This window comes from Geotrypetes seraphini, chromosome 9 (genome assembly GCF_902459505.1).
Source record: "Geotrypetes seraphini chromosome 9, aGeoSer1.1, whole genome shotgun sequence".
Classification (NCBI taxonomy): domain Eukaryota; kingdom Metazoa; phylum Chordata; class Amphibia; order Gymnophiona; family Dermophiidae; genus Geotrypetes; species Geotrypetes seraphini.
Window position 1 is genome coordinate 108,258,215 of NC_047092.1, and position 18,704 is coordinate 108,276,918.

General features: G+C 44.8%; 1 protein-coding gene across 5 annotated transcripts in view; it reads right to left on the reverse strand.

Annotated features, from left to right (window-relative positions):
- UBXN7 (UBX domain protein 7) overlaps positions 1–18,704 on the reverse strand; it is a 622,514-nt gene that overhangs the window by 345,841 nt on the left and 257,969 nt on the right. For 3 of the 5 annotated variants that reach the window (XM_033957938.1, XM_033957940.1, XM_033957937.1), the window contains exon 4: positions 14,295–14,360. The exons of 1 other annotated variant lie outside the window; for it this stretch is intronic. In XM_033957938.1, coding sequence (XP_033813829.1) covers positions 14,295–14,360 — 66 coding nt within the window. Of the gene's footprint in view, positions 1–14,294; positions 14,361–14,582; positions 14,928–18,704 lie in introns of those variants that run through there. One more of the 5 variants, XM_033957942.1, reaches the window with a different exon arrangement.

An 18,704-nucleotide genomic window follows, 5' to 3' on the forward strand; every position in this document is an offset into this window, starting at 1 on the left:
AAGAACATAAGAAGTTGCCTCCGCTGAGGCAGACCAGAGGTCCATCTCGCCCAGCGGTCCGCTCCCGTGGCGGCCCATCAGGCCCATTGCCTGAGCAATGGTCCCAGACTATCCCTAAAACCTACCGCTACTCTTATCTGTACCCCTCAATTCCTTTATCCTCTAGGAACCTATCCAAACCTTCTTTGAAGCCTTGTAACGTGCTCCGGCCTATCACAGCCTCCGGAAGCGCGTTCCATGTGTCCACCACCCTCTGGGTGAAAAAGAACTTTCTGGCATTTGTTTTAAACCTGTCCCCTTTTAATTTCTCCGAGTGCCCCCTTGTACTTGTGATTCCCCATAATCTGAAAAATCTGTCCCTGTCTACTTTTTCTATACCCTTCAGGATCTTGAAGGTTTCTATCATGTCTCCTCTAAGTCTCCGCTTTTCCAGGGAGAACAGCCCCAGCTTTTTCAGTCTGTCAGTATATGAGAGGTTTTCCATACCTCTTATCAGTTTAGTTGCTCTTCTCTGGACTCCCTCAAGTACCGTCATGTCCTTTTTGAGGTACGGCGACCAATACTGGACACAGTACTCCAGATGCGGTCGCACCATTGCACGATACAGTGGCAGGATGACCTCCTTTGTCCTGGTCGTGATACCCTTCTTAATGATACCCAACATTTTGTTTGCTTTTCTTGAGGCTGTGGCGCACTGTGCCGACGCCTTCAAAGACGTGTCCACCATCACTCCCAGGTCTCTTTCAAGGTTACTTTTCATCAGTTTATTCCTTTCTAGATGTTCATCGATGCTGTCTTTTATCAGTGCTTCCGCCATCTTCCCCGGAACCAAAGTCAAACTCACCAGTCTGTAGTTCCCCGGGTCCCCTCTCGATCCTTTTTTAAAGATGGGCAAAACAATAGCTATCTTCCAATCCTCCGGGATCACGCCTGTTTTCAGGGATAGATTACAAATCTGCTGTAGTAGTTCTGCTATTTTCTCCTTTAGTTCTTTCAATACCCTAGGGTGGATTTCGTCCGGGCCCGGAGATTTGTCAGTTTTTAATCTATCTATCTGCTTGCGTATGTCTTCAAGGCTTACCTCCATGGATGTTAATTTTTCTGTTTGATCTCCTTTGAATATTTTTTCAGGTTCCGACACGTTGGATGTGTCCTCTTTTGTAAATACTGACGAAAAGAACATGTTTAGTCTGTCCGCCACTTCTTTTTCCTCCTTCACCACTCCTTTCCTATCTCCGTCGTCCAGCGGTCCCACCTCCTCCCTTGTCAGCTGCTTTCCTTTAACATATCTGAAGAACGGTTTGAAATTTCGTGCTTCCCTGGCTAGCCTCTCTTCATATCCTCTTTTTGTTCTTCTAACCACGAGGTGACATTCTTTTTGATGCTTCCTGTGCTCTTTCCAGTTCTCCCCGGTTTTGTCCTTTTTCCATTTCCAAAATGAATGTCTCTTGTCTCCTATCGCTTTCTTCACTTCTCTGATCTTCACCTCCCGAGACTTGAGTCCTCTCAACTGCGTGCCTTAAATAGTCCGCTCATGAAGGAGGAAGTTTTGACAAGTATACGCTCCCTCACTATGGCGAAGGCGCCGGGCTCCGATGGCCTTGGCCTGGAATATTATAGAATAGGAATATTATAGAATACTCCAGGAATTAGCAGCGCAGCCCCTGTGTGCCTATTTAATGGAGTGTCTGAGGGTGAGGGCACATTTCAAGATAACCTAGCCCATGTGGTTCTCTTACCGAAGCCTGGCAAAGACCACGAACTGGTGAGCTCGTACAGGCCCATCTCTCTAGTAGATCAGGATATTAAGCTGTTGGTGACCACTTTGGCGTGCAGGTTGAACTCTATTTTACCCTGCCTTATTCACCCAGATCAGGTGGGTTTTGTCCTGGGCCGCTATGCATCCATGAACCTGCTAAAAGTGTTGGGCGCTATTTGGGACCATGTAGGGAGGGGGGGATGACAATCGGCAATCGCCGGCTTAGAAATGGAGAAGGTGTTGACAGCTTCTCGTGGGAGTATCTTTTCTGGACATTGGAGCGGTACAGGTTAGCATTGATGAATTTTGAGAGCTAACCTCAAAGCTAAGTAGCTAATTAAATACGGAGAAAAACATATAAATTAATTTAATATAAGTTAAGAGAAAGATAATAAGCATGAAGGTTAAAAAAGCAATATTAGTATGAATTATTGAAAGTACCATTAGTATGAATTATTGAAGCTAAAGGCGGATTTTATGGTTTTGATAGAAATAAACAATAAAGTGGACTGACGAAGACATGAGAAAGCTGGGCATAATTTATGTCTAGTTATTGTCTGAAGGTCCATACAAAAGAAAAGAAGAAATAAAAGAAAAATGTGTATACACAAACATATACATATAAGGCTTTGCGGAAGTTTCGCCCCCAACATTTCGCCCCTAGCAATTCGCCCCTCACATTTCGCCCCCCACATTTCGCCCCCAGGTATGTTTTGACCTCTGGATGTTTCGCCCCCACACATTTCGCCCCCTGGATGTTTCGCCCCCACACATTTTGCCCCCTGGATGTTTCGCCCCCACACATTTTGCCCCCGGATGTTTCGTCCCCATCGCGTTGGATTATGTGTACTACATCAATAATATGTCTCAAAATGATGAATGATTAAGATTAAAATGATGAAAAAATAAAATAAAAAAAGGTAAAATGATTAAGTAGGTATTTTTTAACTGATTTTTGTCAGAGAAGTCACTGGTCCGCCGGGACCAAACCGGATTTTTCAGAATTTGAGAGGACCAAAATACATAATTTACTTTTTTTGCTTTATTTTATCATGTTAAAATGGTGATTTGTTTCAAAAATCGAAAATTTGGGGGAGATGTCTCCTTTATCCCCAGAGCGAAGTCATTGATTTCTGTGATGTTTATCATTTTATTTTTTATTTTTTACTGTGCAAAACAAAAACTAACCTGTCAAATGAAATAACAGTCCAAACACAACACCGTCAAATAACAAGTAAAATGAAATACAGTGATAAAGTGAACCTAAAAGTCAGAAGCACAAACGTCAATCAAAATTCAAAATTTGCAAAACTCAAAATTGTGCAAAACAAAAACTAACCTGTCAAATGAAATAACAGTCCAAACACAACACCGTCAAATAACAAGTAAAATGAAATACAGTGATAAAGTGAACCTAAAAGTCAGAAGCACAAACGTCAATCAAAATTCAAAATTGTATGCTATTCCTCTGAGATAGTCGATCAAATTTCGATTGCCCAAGTCCTCCACAATACGCCGAATCCTTGCAGAAATCGCCGCGTATTTCTTGTTTCGCGCATTGACAGGATTGCCGGCTATAATCTGCGTGATTTCAAAATTGTGAAGGCCTTGCTGTCTTTTCAAGCAGTTGATGAAGCGGTATATATTGGGGAAAAGTGAGCCGCAGGTTTCTTGAAAGCTGCGATGCCAGCCCTCGACGTCATTGTTCGTCCGATGTTGGCCGTTCAACGTTCGTTGATGAACATTCCAAAACTGAACTGGAAACAATGGATTCTGGCGTCCTCTTCGGTTCATTCGACCAATGTAGGTGTCCTCGAAATAGTTGGCAATGGGTACTGCTTCTTCTGGAAAGTTGGGATCGTCCAGCAGCTCTTCAAATGATTGCACAACAATGACCGGAGGCAGAAAAGCAAGAGCTGGTATCATGCGGATCCACTGGGCAAATTCGTGATCATTTTGGTAGCGCACTTTCAATCCTTCATTCTGAACTCTTCGCCATTTTGACTGCGACAGGTGGAAGAAGCAGCCTGTTTTCTCGATGTTAGGAAACTCGATTTCAAACGCTTGAATTGCAGCTTGTTCAAAATCGGTCATCAACTGCTGCGGTTGGAGACCTGGCTGCATATTCTTAAGCTGCTGCAGCATGTGTCGATAGGTTGTTCGGGTCTTGTTCGGCAACAGCGCGTACAATGCTGGAATGATGACACCACCGTGAACTGCATGAATCGTATAAAGCTGCTCGAACAAAGCTGGTGCAGTAGAAAACGTGCCATCAGCGAACCATTCACTGCTCTGTGCCGAGTGGAGATTATCCCTCGTTCCAAATATCAATATTCGGCTGGTTCCAGTCCCTGAATAAAAATAAAAATAATTTAGGCATAAATTTAGGCGGTGGATGGAGGTCCGCCAAATTTTCAAAGTCCAAAAAAGGGTCAGAAATAGTCAGGGTTCAACGTTTCTCGACGAGCTCTATTCACTGGCATCAAAAAATTCCGAAAGACAAAAAAAATATTTTTCTTCATTTTTTTGAGCTATTACATTAATGGAATGTTTGACAAATTCTACTAAAATTCTACCAAAAATTGTACGAAGTAATTCAGTAAAATTAAATGTGGAAGATTATATAGCAACAATAATTCAAGAAAACGCTTAAAACGGCTTAGAAGACTCAGACATACTTGATTTTCAGAAAAACGATGCCATTTGTGGCTATTTTTGAGACCATTTTGGATATGTTCCTCCCCCCCCCCCCCCCCCCCGAGGGCCTCCCTCTCAAAATTCTGAACTGTTACATGTATGGTGACAAGTTGTTTGACCAATTCTAATAAATTAAGAAATATTTTGCCATTTTATGTGCCACAAAGTGATATAAAATGCGAGCAAATAACGCCTACATGTACGAGTACATAATGCTAATAGCTTGAAGAGAAAAGTTTACCCGAGTCCCACAAAAGAAATTGCTGTTGGACTCCATTGATAATGATCTCCTGAAATTCTGGCGGGATGACGAGTTGATCAATGGTTTGAGGCAGCTGCGTTAAGAAATTTTTTGCCATTTTATGTGCCACAAAGTGATATAAAATGCGAGCAAATAACGCCTACATGTACGAGTACATAATGCTAATAGCTTGAAGAGAAAAGTTTACCCGAGTCCCACAAAAGAAATTGCTGTTGGACTCCATTGATAATGAACTCCTGAAATTCTGGCGGGATGACGAGTTGATCAATGGTTTGAGGCAGCCGCGGCATACCCTCGAGTTGTCTTGACGCTCGAATTGATCTCTTTAGCGAATCTTTTCTAGGCAGAAGCGCTCCAACGTTTGCATGGCTGCCTGAAATGACCTCACTGAGAATCTGCTGTGGCGTCTCCTGTGTCGACCTTGCCCTGGCAGTAACTTCATTGATTAATCGAACTGCTTCAGGTCTTGCTGCCTGTGCTGCATGATTATGAGCATTTACGATTTTCACAACTTCGCCATCAATTCCTTGAGTCCAAACGCGTCCTTTACACGTTGACCGCTTTTCGCATACCCAAATAGCATGGCTGTCATCTGCTGTTCGTTTAGAGAATAAATAAATATGATTTTCGTAAACTAGCTTCTTCTTGCCACGCTTTGAAAGAACTGAATCCATAAATAAAAAAATCACTACACAGATCAATTAATCAAGCGCCAATTCGGAAATCGTAAGGACTAAATGACCAAGAGGCAAGAACCCGTTATATTTATAGAAGTGTAGAGCTTCTGGGATCAACCTTAATTGGAATGTTTTGGCGGGGGCGAAGGTTAAGCTCTGTAGAATTTTGCAAAGTCATTGGCCAATTTTGGCGCCAGATTGGCCGAATCTAGCACTGGCGACTATAATCAGAATACATCACAAACATTAAAATCTAGGTCAGGTATTGATGTAGCAGTCACACATACATACATACTAGGGGAAAAACGCTAAATGTGCGGGGGCGAAATGTGCGGGGGCGAAATGGCCGAATTTAGCACTGGCGACTATAATCAGAATACATCACAAACATTAAAATCTAGGTCAGGTATTGATGTAGCAGTCACACATACATACATACTAGGGGAAAAACGCTAAATGTGCGGGGGCGAAATGTGCGGGGGCGAAATGGCCGAATTTAGCACTGGCGACTATAATCAGAATACATCACAAACATTAAAATCTAGGTCAGGTATTGATGTAGCAGTCACACATACATACATACTAGGGGAAAAACGCTCAGGGGCGAAATGTGCGGGGGCGAAATGTGTGGGGGCAAAACATCCGGGGGGCGAAATGTGTGGGGGCGAAAGTTCCGGGGGCAAAAAGTACCTGGGGGCGAAATATGGGGGGCGAAATGTGAGGGGCGAATTGCTGGGGGCGAAATGTTGGGGGCGAACCTTCCGGATCCCACATATAAGAACATGTCTGTAATTAGATTTACAGAAGTATTCTCTTATCTGTGTATATGATGCCGCAATATGTGAGTGGACATTGTATAGCTTCACAATAACAGTGATATGAGAAGAATACAGGAGATAGTTAGTGTTATATTTATACACTGAGAATTTCTACACTAACAGTTGGACAATATTCTTTATGGGATGATGCTGAGGCATGTCTGATAGGAGAAATATGTTTCTGCTTCTTAGCTTTCTTACAAGCCTCCACAGATGGAGGTGGCACTGAAGACAAAGAGGTGGAGTTTCTGGCATGGGTTGTCGATACAGTCAGTGCCCAGTGTCAATAGTGGAGTACTTAGAACATGGTTGAGCATTGGGATCGGAGTCTCCAGTCACGACTGATGTTGCACCGAAAAGCTTTTCAAATTGAAGTTCATAGGTCTTGAGTAACTTCTTCTGTATACGAGAGCAGAAAGCGCATGAACTGTCCTGATGGTCCAGATCTAGTTGTGTGGTTCAGTGCCTGATATGGTCCTATTGCATCGAGTGCACCATTTGAAGCGATTAGGCACTTTGGACATAAAGGGGAAAACTGCCAATGTGAAGTCAAAAGGCTCAATGGCCCAGGGTGCTCAAGTAGAATACAACCCAAAAATGAATTGATGGTATGGAAAAGGCTTCAAGAGGTCCAGTCCCAAATATTGGAAATATTTTGACAAAATATAAAAACTGAAAAAGGAACAACAAAATATGAGACAAGGGAAAATACCCCTGAAAAGCACATAAAATGCCAATATTTGGCACGCTGAGAACTCTGAAAACACAACTTCTCAGTTCCACGGAAAATGAAGAACTGTGGGGCCTGCAAGTCGTCAGGCAAAAAGGCACCAGCACATGTGCAATGCAGGTGGTTCTTAAAATTTAAAGCAATATTCCAATTATGATTGTCCATACCAGATTCTGTGGATGACATCACTCAATTCCTCGCCTCTACATCATGTGTTTGCTCAGTGGGGGACTCCTCAGATAGACCTGTTTGCGTCTCCCCTCAACCACAAGCTGCCTCAGTTCTGCTCCAGGATATACACTCCTCATCACCTCGAGGCAGATGTGTCCCTTCTGGAATGGACAGATCGGTTTCTCTATGCCTTCCCTCCATTCCTTCTGATTCTCAAGACTCTTGTCAAACTCGAGAGAGAACATGCCACCATGATTCTGATAGCTCCTCGGTGGCCCAGACAACCGTGGTACTCCCTTCTACTTCAACTCAGCACCAGGGAGCCTCTACTTCTACCAGTTTTTCCCTCTCTGCTTACGCAGAGTCAGGGGTCTTTGCTTCATCCCAACCTGCAGTCTCTACACTTAACAGCTTGGTACCTTTCAACCTAACTGCCTCTCTACAGTTTTCTCAGTCTGTACAGGACATTTTGGAGGCTTCTAGAAAGCCATCCACTAGGCAGTGTTATGACCAGAAATGGACTAGATTTTCTGCTTGGTGTACTGCTCGTCACATAGAGCCAATGTCTACCTCCTTGTCTTCAGTATTGGACTTTTTACTTCATTTATCGCACTCTAGACTCAAGTCCACATCTATCCGAGTCCATCTTAGTGCAATTGCTGCTTTCCATCAGCCACTTGGGAAGTGGGAAACCCCTGTCTGCACATCCGGTGGTTTCCCACTTCATGAAGAACTTTTCAATGTTAACCCACCGCTCAAACCGCCTCCAATGGTCTGGAATCTCAATGTCGTCCTGGCTCAATTGATGAAGCTTCCATTTGAACCAATTGATAAGGCTCATCTAAAGTATCTCACTTGGAAAGTGGTATTCCTTATTGCCCTCACATCTGCTCGAAGAGTCAGTGAGTTACAAGCTTTAATTGCGGATCCACCCTTCACAGTTTTCCACCATGACAAGGTGGTCCTTCATACTCATCCTAAATTTTTACCTAAAGTTCTTTCAGAATTTCATATTAATCAATCTATTGTTCTTCCTGTATTTTTTTTCCAAACCCTCTTTCTCACCCTGGAGAAATAACACCTCATACTTTGGACTGTAAACGTGCCTTGGCTTTCTACTTGCAACGCATTCAACCTCACAGAACAGCCCCTCAACTTTTCATCTCCTTCAATCCAAATAAGTTGGGGCATCCTGTCTCAAAGCGAACCATCTCCAACTGGATGGCTGCTTGCATCTCTTTCTGCTACACTCAGACTGGTCTCCCTTTGCAGGGTTGAGTCACGGGCCACAGAGTTAGAGCAATGGCAGCGTCTGTAGCTTTCCTCAGATCAACTCCTATTGAGGAAATCTGTAAGGCTGCTACTTGATCCTCGGTTCATACATTCACCTCTCATTATTGTCTGGATACTTTCTCCAGAAGGGATGGCCATTTTGGCAAGTCAGTCTTGCAAAATTTGTTTTCCTAGATTGCCAACACTCCCTCCATCCCATTATGCTTAGCTTGGAGGTCACCCACCTGTTGAAAATATGCTGCCTGCTTGTCCTGGGATAAAGCACAGGATAAAGCGAGCCTAGCAGAGGCAGAAGTTGAAGCAGGGGAGCAGCTTAGGAGACAGAAATGCTGTGAGAGGAGCTGAGAAGAGGTAAAGGGAAGGCAGAGGAGAGTCGGCAAGGGATAGGGAAGCAGGGGTAGCAGTGAGAGGTAGTTCCGCGCACCCCCACTGCGTCAGAGCAACCTAGCCCGGACTCCCCCCTTAAAAGGAGGTGAGCCAGCGCCGCGTGGTCCCGAGCTCAGCAGAGGCAGAAATTGAAGCAGGGGAGCAGCTTAGGAGACAGAAGCGCTGTGAGAGGAGTGGAGAGGAGGTAAAGGGAAGGAAGAGGAGTCGGCAAGGGATTGGGAAGCAAGGGATATTGGCGAGAGGTAGCTCCGCCCACCCCCACCGCGTCAGAGCAACCTAGCCCGCTCGGCGCGCTGCAAAGACGCTCGCCTTAGCGAGTGCACCTTTGCGAAGGAGCCAGGAAGCTAGGAGCCAAAAGAGAGACCCTAAAACTAGCTGCACTCCGGACACCACTTCCAGACAACGAAGGGCTACAGAAAGAAGGACAGAAAAATGGAGGCAGCAGGAACCCAGCGTAGCTTCCCAGTTTACTGCACCAGATGTCATATGTACGACTACCTACCGTCCGGAAGGCAGGCGTACATGTGCGGCCGGTGTCGGGAACTGGAGAGCCTGAAGAAGGAGGTTGAGAGACTTCAGATCAAGGTCCAGGAGCTGGAGGGCCTGCGCACCTCAGAAGAATCGTGCTGGGCAACTGAGGATTCCACCAGAGAGAATCACATCCAGGAGCACGTTAGGGAACTCGAGAAATTCATCGAAGAGGCCTGCAGGATGGTGGAGGTACAGGATCACCAGCAATATAGACAGGAACCAACAGATGGAGGACAGGAATCAACCAGGCGCCGAGGGAGAACGACCCTGCGGAAGAACCGAGCAGACTGAGGAGGCTGAGACCCACCAGAGCCCAGAGGGATCAGTTGCGGATCGCACAGAGGACACAGATTGGAGACCAAAAAGGAAGCTGAAGAAGGGGAAATCTGCGATCGTGGTGGGAGACTCAATCCTGAGAGAAGTGGACAGTCACATAGCAGGAGGGAGAGAAGACCGGCATGTCTCCCGGGGGCAAGAACGAAGGACATCACGGACAGAATAGAGAGGATCCTGGAAGAAACTGAGATGGAGGAGACAGCGGTGATAATCCACGTTGGAACCAACGATGTCAGCAGAAGAAATTACAACAGGACTGCACTAACTGAGCAGTTCAAGACCCTGGGGAGGATACTGAAGCAGAGGACAAGGAAGATAGCTTTTTCTGAGATCCTGCGGATGTGAGGAGGCAGACCGAGCTGCAAGAAATGAATGGATGGCTGAGGAGATGGTGCGAAGAGGAAGGTTTCCACTTTGTAAGGAACTGGACAACTTTTGGGGGGAAGAACAAGCTCTTCAGGAGGGACGGACTGCACCTGAACAAGGCGGGAACAAGAATGCTGGCGAACAACATCAAGACTGCAATAGACAAGGTTTTGAACTGAGGAGAAGGGGAAAGCCGACAGTCGATCCAACAACGACACATCGGACTAGAGTATCGAACAAAGATACTGAGTGGGAAAACTGTAGAGGAGGACTTAAGGATGGAATACAGTGGTCCAAGAAACAACTGGAACTGGAGAGCATAAAGAAGAGCAAACAGCAGGAGCTAAAGGGACATGTAAAAGTTGGGAAGCTGGCTGAGGATAAAAGGGACACAACACAGAAGGAGGAAGAACAAAACGAAACTCGAGAGCTGGCAGCCCTAGAGGGGGTCGGCAGGAGCAACAAACCACAAGAGAAACCAGCAAGGAAAACGAACAACCGGGACTATAATTGCTTATACACAAACGCAAGGAGCCTGAGAGCCAAAATGGGAGAACTGGGAGAACTGGGAGGACCTAGACATAATTGGAGTCACAGAGACATGGTGGTCCGAGGAAAACAAATGGGATGTGGTCCTACTGGGGTACAAACTCTATAGGAGGGACAGGACGTACAAGAAGGGTGGAGGAATAGCGTTATATATAAAAGACTATAGTCACTCGATCAGGATGGAAACAGCAGTAAGGGCGGACATTTTGGAATCACTTTGGGTTAAGTTACCAGGAAGAAATGGGGCTGACATTAAACTGGGACTGTACTATCGCCCACCGGGACAGCCGGAGGCCAACGACCAAGATCTGGAGGCTGAATTGAGGCAGGAATGCAAAGGAGGAAGTGTGGTAGTGATGGGGGATTTCAACTACCCTGGGATAGACTGGAGTATTGGACACTCCAACTGCGTGAGGGAAACAAAATTACTGGAGGCTGTGAGGGACTGTTTCATGGAACAGATGGTCAAGGACCCAACGCGAGGAGATGCCACTCTCGACCTAATCCTCAATGGACTAGGGGGACCCGCAAAGGAGGTAGTAGTAATAGCACCACTGGGAAACAGCGATCACAATATGATCCAGTACAAACTAGAAGCAGGAACATCAAAGGTGAAGAGAACCACATCGACAGCGCTAAACTTCAGAAAAGGGAACTACGACGCTATGAGAAAGATGGTTGGAAAGAAACTCAGAAGCAGCTCAGGGAAGATGGAGACCGTAGAGAAAGCCTGGTCCCTACTCAAGGACACGGTGCACAAAGCACAAAACCTGTACGTCCCCAGATTTAGGAAAGGGTGCAAAAAGAATCGAGCAAAAAACCCGGTGTGGATAACAAACGCAGTGAAAAAGGTGATAAGGGACAAGAAAATATCGTTCAAAAATTGGAAAAGGGACCAAACTGAGGAAAACCAGAAGGAACTCAAAAAACAACAAAAGGAATGTCACCGGGTGGTTAGGGAAGCAAAAAGAGAATACGAGGAGAGACTGGCCAGGGAAGCGGGAAACTTCAAACCATTCTTCAAGTACGTGAAGGGAAAGCAACCGGCAGGGGAGGAAGTGGGACCTTTGGATGATGGAAATAAGAAGGGAGTGGTGAGAGAGGGAAAAGAGGTAGCCGACAGGTTAAACAAGTTCTTCTCGTCGGTCTTCACAAGCGAGGATACATCCAATGTTCCAGAACCCGAGGAAATCATAAGTGGGGGTCAGGACGAAAAGCTAGAGCAAATAGAGGTAAGCCAAGAGGATATCCTCCAACAGATAGACAAGTTAAAGAGTGACAAATCACCAGGCCCAGACAGAATCCATCTAAGGGTACTAAAAGAACTGAGAAATGAAATAGCGGTTACACTCCAGCAAATCTATAACCTATCCTTAAAAACTGGGGAGATCCCGGAGGACTGGAAAATAGCGAATGTCACACCTATCTTCAAGAAGGGATCGAGGGGAGACCCGGGAAACTACAGGCCAGTGAGCTTGACCTCGGTTCCGGGAAAGATGATGGAATCACTGGTCAAGGATAGCATCTGCGAGCACATGGAAAGCAATGGACAGCTGAGGGCGAGCCAGCACGGCTTCAGCAAGGGAAGGTCGTGTCTTACGAACTTACTGCACTTCTTTGAAGGGATAAACAGCCAGATGGACAAAGGGGAATCCATTGACATCATTTACCTTGACTTCCAAAAAGCCTTCGACAAGGTACCCCATGAACGGCTGCTTAAAAAGTTGTGGAACCACGGGGTGGAAGGGGATGTCTACCGATGGATTAAACACTGGTTGGAGGGCAGGAAACAGAGGGTTGGAGTAAAGGGCCAATACTCCGACTGGCGGAGGGTCACGAGCGGGGTTCCGCAGGGGTTGGTGCTGGGACCGCTCCTGTTCAATATATTTATAAACGACCTGGAGACGGGGACAAATTGTGAGGTTATAAAATTTGCAGATGACACCAAACTCTGCAGCAGGGTTAGAACCACGGAAGACTGTGAGAACCTCCAAAAGGACCTAACGAAACTGGAAAAATGGGCAAAAAGTGGCAAATGAGCTTTAACGTAGAGAAATGCAAGGTCATGCATGTAGGAAAAAAGAACCCGATGTTCAGCTACAAAATGGGGGGATCATTGCTGGGGGTAAGTAACCTTGAAAGAGACCTGGGTGTGTTGGTGGATACACTGAAGGCATTGGCGCAATGTGCGGCAGCCTCAAAGAAAGCGAACAGAATGTTGGGTATCATCAAAAAGGGTATCACGACCAGGACGAAGGAAGTCATCATGCCACTGAATCGTGCAATGGTGCGCCCCCATCTGGAGTACTGTGTCCAGTACTGGTCGCCGTACCTCAAGAAGGACATGGCAGTACTTGAGGGAGTCCAGAGAAGAGCAACTAAATTGGTAAGAGGTATGGAAAACCTTTCATACACTGATAGTTTAGATAAGCTGGGGCTTTTCTCCCTGGAAAAGCGGAGACTTAGAGGAGACATGATAGAAACCTTTAAAATCCTGAAAGGCATAGAGAAGGTAGACAGGGACAGATTCTTCAGACTGAGGGGAGCCACAAATACAAGGGGGCATTCAGAGAAATTGAAAGGGGACAGGTTTAGAACAAATGCTAGGAAGTTCTTCTTTACTCAGAGGGTGGTGGACACATGGAACGCGCTCCCGGAGGCTGTGGTAGGGCAGGGCACGCTACAGGGGTTCAAAGAAGGTTTGGATAAATACCTACAGGATAAGGGGATTGAGGGGTACAGATAAACATAGAGATAGGTATAGGAAAGGCAGGGACAGATAGACATAGAGATAGGTACAGGAAAGACAGGGTCACTTAACAGGTCATGGACCTGATGGGCCGCCGCGGGTGCGGGCTGCTGGGCGCGATGGACCTCCGGTCTGACCCGGCAGAGGCAACTCTTATGTTCTTATGTACTTACCATAACAGTTGTTATCCAGGGACAGCAGGCAGATATTCTCACAACCCACCCTCCTCCCCTGGTTGGCTTCTTAGCTAGCTATCTGAACTGAGGTACCTCACAGGAAACGCGCGCCCTAACTTGGGCGGGAAGACACTCGCGCATGCGCGGTGCAGCACTCGTAAGCTCTTAAAAGATCTTCAAGCAAGTCTGCTTGCGAGCTGTCCGCTGCGGGGCTCCATTGGTGACGTTACCTACCTGTTGAGAATATCTGCCTGCTGTCCCTGGATAACAACTGTTATGGTAAGTAACTGTGCTTCTCCTTTTCAGGCAGCTAAAATGATTGGTTTGGAAAAATTATGCTAGAGGTTTCTTCTTATTTTGATTTTAGAAAATTGTTAAAGACACAACTATTCGATAAGTTTGTATCTTAAAGCGTGTTTTAATCTCTTAGAATTTTTTATATTTATAATTTGATGTATTTCCATTTATATTGTAGTTATTGCTGAATGTTTCAGCTCCATTTGTTGTTAACCGCCTAGAACCATCCTGGTCTGGTATATAAGAATACAATTATTATTATTATTATTATTATTATCACCCACATGGAGAATAAAATTCTGCTTCTCCTTGGAGAATCAAAATATGTTGAAAAAATAAACAGTCTTTCCTCATTTAGGAGTATCATGGTATAGAATTCCATGAAGTCATTCATTAACAACTATTTTAAAACCTCATTCCACCAACCATTTACCACTACTGAACACAGCCTGTTGAGCTCAAAGAATAATATCTGTAATGATACACAGTTACTTACTGGTTTCTGTCTGAAAATCCCGAAAGCCATCAAAAATTGAGCGAGCAGGCCTTTGTCTCTTAGGAGCTGTAACAAAACAGATTAGCTTTTGAAAGCAATTCCAAGAATAGTTTGAGCACCTAATCTTCTCCTTGCTCATCAAGCATGCTCAAAAGAGGTACCTAATACTAATTCAACAGAATTGAAGATGCTCAGGCTACTAACAACTTTTATATAAATAATTGCTTATCAATTTTGTAGCACTACTTGGCATACGCAGCACTTTATAACAAAAGATTAGGTTCTTACCTTTGCTAATCTTCAGATTGTAAATCCACACTCCATTCATGGACAAGTGGGTTATGCATCCCATGTCGCGAGACTGCTTGTAAGAAGCCTCATTTAAATAATTTTTCTGACTCTCCCCTCTTATCTCAGGAATGCCCTCTGGTTTCCAGTTCGTGCAAAAGCAGAGTGTGATACCTGTAGAGGATACAGACAAAAGGGAGGGGTATGGTGAAACTGACAAACAAATTCAAACTGCTCATAACATGACATTTCATAACTAGCATAAACAATTCAAACAGGTTAACTAACAGTATAAACAGTATAAACGGAAGAATGTGAAGACCTACAAGGGGACCTAAACAAACTGGAGGAGTGGGCAAGCAAATGGCAAATGCGTTTTAATATAGAGAAATGCAAGGTCATGCATTTAGGAAAAGAAAACCTGATGTTCAGCTACAAAATGGGGGGGTCAGTGCTAGGGGATAGTAATCTTGAAAAAGACTTGGGTGTACTGGTAGATACTACAATGAAACCAACGGCACAATGTGCAGCGGCCTCCAAGAAAGCAAACAGAATGTTGGGCATTAAGAAGGGCATTAAGAAGGGCATTACGACCAGGAAGAAGGAAGTCATCATGCCACTGTATCGTGCGATGGTTCGTCCGCATCTGGAGTACTGTGTCCAGTACTGGTCACCGTACCTCAAGAAGGACATGGCGATACTTGAAAGGGTCCAGAGAAGAGCAACGAAAATGATAACAGGTATGGAAAACCTTTCATACACAGACAGGTTGGGAAGGCTGGGGCTCTTCTCCCTTGAAAAGAGGAGACTCAGAGGAGACATGATAGAGACTTTCAAGATCATGAAGGGCATAGAGAGGGTGGAAAGGGACAGATTCTTCAGATTATTGGGAACCACAAGCACCAGGGGGCACTCAGAGAAGCTGAAAGGGGACAATTTTAGAACCAATGCTAGGAAGTTCTTCTTTACACAGAGGGTGGTGAACACCTGGAATACGCTTCCGGAGGTTGTGATAGGACAGAGTACACTACGGGGGTTCAAGGAAGGTTTGGATAAATTCCTGAACGATAGGGGATTGAAGGATAAAAATAGGGGTAAAGATAGGTTTTAGACAGAGTATAGATAGAAGGATAAAAGGGATCAGAGAAGGATCACATTACAGGTCATGGGCCTGATGGGCCGCCGCGGGTGCGGACTGCTGGGCACGATGGACCTCGTGTCTGACCCAGCGGAGGCAACTTCTTATGTTCTTAAACCAGAAAGAAACTGTGCTATAAGGAAATGCAGCCTGCATTAACAGAAGGAGGCGCCACAGTCAGAGACCCTCCCAAGGCAAAGTGCATAACATAATCGGATAGTACTCTTAGAAATGCTGATCAAGAATCATTGTCCAGCTTACCATTACTTATCGAGGCAGATACTTTGTGAATCAGCAACTCACAGGGTGGGTTCCAGGAACAGAGTGTGGATTTACAATAAAGATTAGCAAAGGTAAGAACCTAATCTTTCATTCTTGTACAATCCCACTCTATTCCTGGACAAGTGAAACGTAAAAGAGCAGTCCCAAAAATGTTAGGGTGGGACTGATGAGCCTGCTGCCAAAAGAACCAAAAGTTGCATCATGCTTGGCTGCCACATCAATCCTGTAAAACTTTGTAAAAGTAGGTAAGCAGGACCAGGTAGCAGCTCTGCAAATCTCAAGAAAAAATTGCTGACAACCCAGCCCACGAGGTAGAAACACCTCTACTAGAATGTACCCTCACAGAAAGAGGGGGCTTCTTTCCGGCAGCAATATAGGCAGAAGAAATAGCCATATGGATCCATGTTGAAATGGTGGCTTTCGAAGCCATCTTGCCCTTACGAGCAGGACCCACCAGCATGAACAGGTGGTCGGAAAACCGAAACTCGTTCATGACCTTCAAGTACCACAACAAAAGTCTATGCACATCTAACGACTTCAGAACTTGGTCCTGTTTACTTGATTCCGCTTACTCGATCCAGAAGGAGGAAAGGTAGGCTGCCAGACCTCCTGGCTGATATGAAAACTAGAGACCACCTTAGGGAGAAAAGAGGGAACAGTGCGCAGAATCAACATTGGAATCCAAAGAAAAGGCGCTCTGCAGAACAAAGCCTGAAGTTCGGAAACTCTACGGGCTGAAGTCATGGCCACCAGGAAAACTGTCTTAATGGTGAGATCCATGAAGGATGCCTGGTCCAGAGGCTCATACAGCAGACGAGCAAGTGATCAGAGAACCAGATTGAGATTCCAATTCGGTCAGGGTAGCCGCAACAAAGAACAAAGTTGCAAAGCACCCCTAAGAAACCTGACAACATCCAGATGAGCAGCCAGAGAGCCTCGCAGGCATAGGACCAAAGCAGGAAATACCGGTAATATGAACCCACAGAGAGCCGATGGCCAGACTGGAAGGAATGCGAGAATCAGTGGTACCAACAGAGGTTGGAATCTCATTCTTTTGGATGCACCAAAATTGATAACATATCCAAGCCTTCACATAGACTGCCACAGTTGACTTCTTTTGCTGCGCAAGAGAGTAGCCATCATGCCCGGAGAGTAACCTCTGTGGACTAAAACTGCATGCATAGGAGCCAGGCTGTAAGACCAAGTGGTCCAGATCCTGGAGCGCAAACAGGCCCTGCAGAAAGAGACAAGGATGACGGGGAAGCCCTAGCCCCTGATCCAGTTGCAAACGAATAAGATCAACATACTATGGTCGTCTCGGCCAGTCAGGCGCCATGAGAATGTCCTGACCCCTGTGCGCCTTGATCTGTCTCAACAGATGACCTATCATGGTTCACTAAGGAAAGACATAAAGAAGACCCTCCAGGGGCCAGGGCTGCACCAACCAGGGCTGTGGAGTCGGTAGATAAATCCTTCGACTCTAACTCCTCAGTGTCTGGTATCCACGACTCCGACTCCTCTGTATTTAATATGTTAATATATTTTCCATGTTGATTGAAGGAAGGCAATATACATGCCATTTAACCACAGAACTACTGGCTAGGAAGCTGACGCTCTACTGTATTGGCCAGTTTAAACAAAAGACAAAAAATTAAAACAATAAGGTTTTATTTATTGTTTTTATCAAGTGGCTATAAAGTAGTAGCTTAGCATGCACAAAAATCAGGAACAGGAACTTTACCAGTTTAAAAATATGAACCATATTCTTTGATAGTTTTAAAACAAAAACAAAAGCTGGAAAACCTAAAACAGTTTACATATTAAACTTGGAATATAGTTGTAGAGTAGAATAGCTGTTAAATGCAATCCAAAACTAACTTAATGTAGTGTTGCTCTAAGAAACAGAATTGTTTCTGCCAGATCCTCTTTAATAGAAGCTCTTAAATCTGACTTGATTATTTTTAGAGCTGAAAATAGTCTTTCAACACTGACTTGGGTAGGTAGCATTGCTGTTACGGTTCTAGCCACATCACTAATAATCTCGGGATAAATAAGGATAGCTTCTTCTACTGTCAGTTTTGATGAGCGATCATACTTTTCTACTTCTTTTAAAAACTCCTGCTGGAATTTCTTTATTTGGGCATTTTCTGGTTGTTTATCTTTCACGCATATGCGACGTCGCTTTACTGAATTCAATATAAAGAAACTGAAAGTTTTATTCAAAAATAAGCAATGGTTCAGAAGTTGCAGCTATTTTACGCAAAACGTAATTTCATATGCAACATTTTAAAAAATGTGCCTGTTTTTTGGCGTAGATCGGTGAAACATACCCGCAAACAATGTGTTAATTATGACCATTATTTGTAAAATGGGACATTTGAACTTGCTGTATTTTTATTATAATTTATTATAATTTAAATTTATCAGGAGTCAGTACATTTGCCTTCTTGTTGACCACTGATGCCATCGGGTTAAATATTGGACAACTCCACTTTTTCATCATGCAGCAATAGGGTCTCTGGGTCAGGAACCAATCCCTTGGATCCAGTCTGAAGGCTGTAATAATCTGCCTGTACATTGTCTACTCTGGCTACATGATCCACATAAATTGCTAAGAGGAGGCTTTCTGCCCAGCAAAAGAGAAGCTGGGCTTTCTGGCGCAAAGGCATGCTTCTGGTGCCTCCCTGATGCTTGACATAGGC